The sequence below is a fragment of the Bremia lactucae genome (genome assembly GCF_004359215.1).
Source record: "Bremia lactucae strain SF5 chromosome Unknown BlacSF5_NotPlaced_4_SHOA01000001.1_737238bp, whole genome shotgun sequence".
NCBI classification, from domain to species: domain Eukaryota; phylum Oomycota; class Peronosporomycetes; order Peronosporales; family Peronosporaceae; genus Bremia; species Bremia lactucae.
In genome coordinates, this window is record NW_027152016.1 from 307,770 (window position 1) to 311,624 (window position 3,855).

A 3,855-nucleotide genomic window follows, 5' to 3' on the forward strand; every position below is an offset into this window, starting at 1 on the left:
CGTATCGGTCCTTGACCACTGCGCCACCCCAGCTAAGTCTACTCAATAATCTTGCAGAACAACAATCTAATTTTTCGAGAATTTCTACAGAATTCCATCAATTTTTAAAGGGGAGTAGCTTAACATCTGCATTTTGCTCAAGAAATAAGTCACGGAAAGAATTGGAGCCTCTTATAAGCGCAATCACCACATCAAGACTGGATCTTTGATCAAGGAGCGGCCCACTGAGAAGTTTAATGCTTACTCTATCATATGTGCAGACAAATACAAAAGCCGCTCGAAATTTAAGTGAAATCGACCAAAGGTACCGCAACAAGTTCACGAGAAGATGAAGCCGGATCGAAAGCTCCCGCGTAGTCAAAGCCAGAAATTCAAAATTTATCATTGTATTGACGGTCTTCAACGCTATCAAGAGAGGGCAAGCAATTTTGACAGTATTGAGTACTGTTGCTAATTTCAACCATATCGGTGCAGTCGTACCTCGTTCGTGTGACGCCGATTAATAATATGATTAGTGACGTCTTGTGTAGTTTACTCTTCACAAGTGGGATCATGGGTACACATAAGTGGGGTCTCAAATGGAATTGGCGTAAAATGATTATTTTCACTAGTCTTTTTGTAATCTTAGCCGACAGTATCACGACGTTTTTCACGATCTGGAAACGTCTTTCGAAGTCGGCGTGCCCATGGCGGTCCAGCTCCCGTACGGCGTAGGCTGGATGATCGGGAGCTTTGTGATCGCCGAGTTGTCTGGGGTGGGCAATGAAGGAGCCATTTACGGCCTTGTCACCATGGTTGGCAACTTGGCTGCACCATTTGCCCAAGCGCTGACTCTTTTAATCGGCCAGCCACTGAATTTGACCACAGCGCACGTCCAAGCCGACGACGAGTCAATTCCAACGGATTTGACGTACCCCGTGCTTATTACGAACATCATGACGATCCTTTCGTGGGGGTTCCTCGTGTTTCTCCAGCCGCAAAAAGCCGAGACGCAAGCGCTCTTGCGCACGGGGGGGGGGGCAGCAAAATCTGTGGCGGCCTCACTGTCGCGTACGTGCTCGTGGCGTTTGTCTGGTCGTTGTTGACGAATTTCATGGCCATGTACGAATCAACGTCATATTTGCTCATTGCTGACGGCAAGGGCTGTGAATGATGAGCCATCTGGGATACGTAACTCAAAGTAGCGAGTGTGTTTGTTGCGGAGCTACCTCGCTCCTAAAGTCAGCGGAACACTTTCAGACTCAGCGAGTCATTAAGTTCTATTAAACTAATGGGTTTAACCATTCAGGGAGTCGTACAAGCTATTTAAGCTTAAGGAATCCTAGCTCAAGGGATTCAGGGGTTCGTAAAACCAAGTGGCATCTAGTGCCCAAGAGGGTATACCTTAGAAAGGCTTCTATCTCTTACTGTTCACTTTGGCGTAAGTCGAACGGATTAATTCAGGAATAGGCGACGAGATAGTCGTTAAATGAGAAAGCTCATAATTCGGCCTGCGAGATAACGCATCGGCCAAAGCATTCTGCTTGACGGGCTTATACTTCACCTCGAAGTTGTATTTCGCGGAAAAGGATAGCCATCGGGCCATTCTCCGTGAGAGATAGGGCGACTTGGTCGCCGTGCGTAATGACGCGTGATCTGTATATATATTACAAAAGGCTTAGAGCCGAGCAGAGGAACTCTGAATTTGATGAGAGCATACTTCATGGCAAGTAACTCTTTGTCACGAACTGGGTAATTCTTTTTCACAGCTTTAAGCTGTCTAAACTCGAACGCAATAACCCGTTCATGCCCATTAACCTCTGTTTGTAACAGAGCACTGTCAATGGCAAAATCGGATGCGTCACAGAGACACTGAAAGGCCAATTTGGATTTGGCAGTGCCAGAATCGGGGCATGTATAAGACTATCCTTAACTGCTCAAAAGCATTATTTTCGATTCTAGTCCAGCACCATTCTGTATCTTTTTAATGAGATTAGATAATGGCCTAGCCATATCAGCGACATTTTTGCTATATTTTTGTAATTAATTGGCGAGACCCAACCACTGACGCAAATCCTTTTGGGATTTAGGAACCGGCCAATCTACAATGGCTTTTACCCTAGCGGGATCCGCTCTAAGGCCTCGCTTTCAAATGAAGCATCCTAAAAAAGGAATTTCGTATGCGCCAAAAATGCATTTAGATGCATTGGCAGGCAATTTATTGGTACGCATACACTCGCAAATGGTCTAAATGGTTGTCCATATCCGACCGACCCTGCCCCACACTGCCATGGACAAAAATATCATCGAAATAAGTCTGTGCATAACCTTGCTGAGGGCGAAACAGTTGCGTCACTAGACGATTAAATGTTGCCGGGGCGTTAGAAAGCCCTTGTGGCATAATAAACCACTCCCAAATCATGCCGCTTGGGGTGCTAACCGCTGTAAGCGGGATATCGCTAGCTTGCATGAGCAATTGGTACTAACTATTTACTAAGTCCACCGCAGTGTACATTGTACATTCCACCATATTGTTCTGAAGAACTTCTAGGAATTGGGGTTTGTGCTGGTAGTGACAGCATTAAGCATATTATAAGCATGTTCAATGCGCCATTTACCATTTGGCTTTTTGACACAAAATGTCGGTGTTGAATGAGAAGATTTGCTCTCTCGTAACGTTCCTGCCTCGTGCTTAGCAAGGAAGAATTCGTCAATGCGTCACACTGCTCCCTTCGTAAAGGCCATTGTCTTGTGACACAATATTTGGTTCCCGAAACTAAGTCAATTTCATGCCGAACACCTCTATCCGTAGGTAAAATAGATGGTGGATTAATACATACCACCTCTTGGGATTCCTTAATCAAGGATCAAAATACATCCATTGGATCTTAAGGATCGATGATCCGCTCCGCGCATTAAGTGCAGCTTTTGTGTCATCCAGGACAGCTTCGTCTAGAAATGACGATGAATTTAATTCAATTGCTGGTCGAATGACCACGATTTCAGATAAGCTGCCAGCCTTTGAAGCTCGGCCGCACTTATCAATAGACATTTCGTTTAGTTCTAAAAGAGCATGTAACGAAGGGATTGCCGCGAGGCTAACTTCCTCCTTAATGTTACCGGTTACACCATTTACAAGCGTATGTAATTGCTCACTCGTGTCACTTTGTGAGGGTATACACGCTTCGTGTCCATCCTGTCTTGGAGTGGAGACAATACGCCTCTTAGAGGCGGGGACATGCACGTCCCCGGGTTTTCCAGCCTGTATTGGTTCTTTACAAGACATGGTGTCTAATTTGACATCCGACAAGGAGTTAGAAAGCTCAACTTCCTTATCGAGCGAACGTTTACGTGTCGATTTACGTGCATTAGGAGAATTTGACCCAAAATGCCCTGGAAACCCGCCATTAGTGTCACTATTGACACTCAGTTTATGGTGCCACCTCGGCCGTTCATACTCGGTGGACTGAGACGCGCCACTCCACGTATCTCACGGATATTGCACTCTTGATGATTCGACCTTAGGCCAACAATGCTTTCAGCATTCAGTGAATCGTTATCACAACGAGTGTCACTCGTCGGAGTTCGTGCCGTTCCACTTATTTCTGCTGAGGCGGGCTCAGAATTAATGCTTTTAACATTATAATTCATTAACTCAGACATACCAATTTCTAAGACTCTGACAGACTCGTTTAATGATTCGCGCCAATAGCGCTTCTATTGTCTAGCAAAGGTGGGTTCGTGACTCTCCAAAACTTTGCTAGGAACATTGCGTATGGCGCCTAAGTCTTAAAACTCCAATCAATCAATGGCTCATGGTGTTCTAACCAGGCCATACCAAGGAAGAGATCATATCTCGAATCCAAATCAAGGACG

The 3,855-nt window shown here is 45.3% G+C and overlaps 1 protein-coding gene across 1 annotated transcript; it reads left to right on the forward strand.

Annotated features, from left to right (window-relative positions):
- Positions 1-328: 328 nt before the first annotated feature.
- On the forward strand, positions 329-1,085 carry CCR75_005091 (uncharacterized protein; the record flags this gene model as incomplete). The annotated part of the gene is made up of 2 exons (XM_067963174.1): positions 329-441; positions 629-1,085. The coding sequence occupies 2 exons, from the start codon at positions 329-331 to the stop codon at positions 1,083-1,085; spliced, it is 570 nt and encodes a 189-aa protein (XP_067823752.1).
- Positions 1,086-3,855: the final 2,770 nt, after the last annotated feature.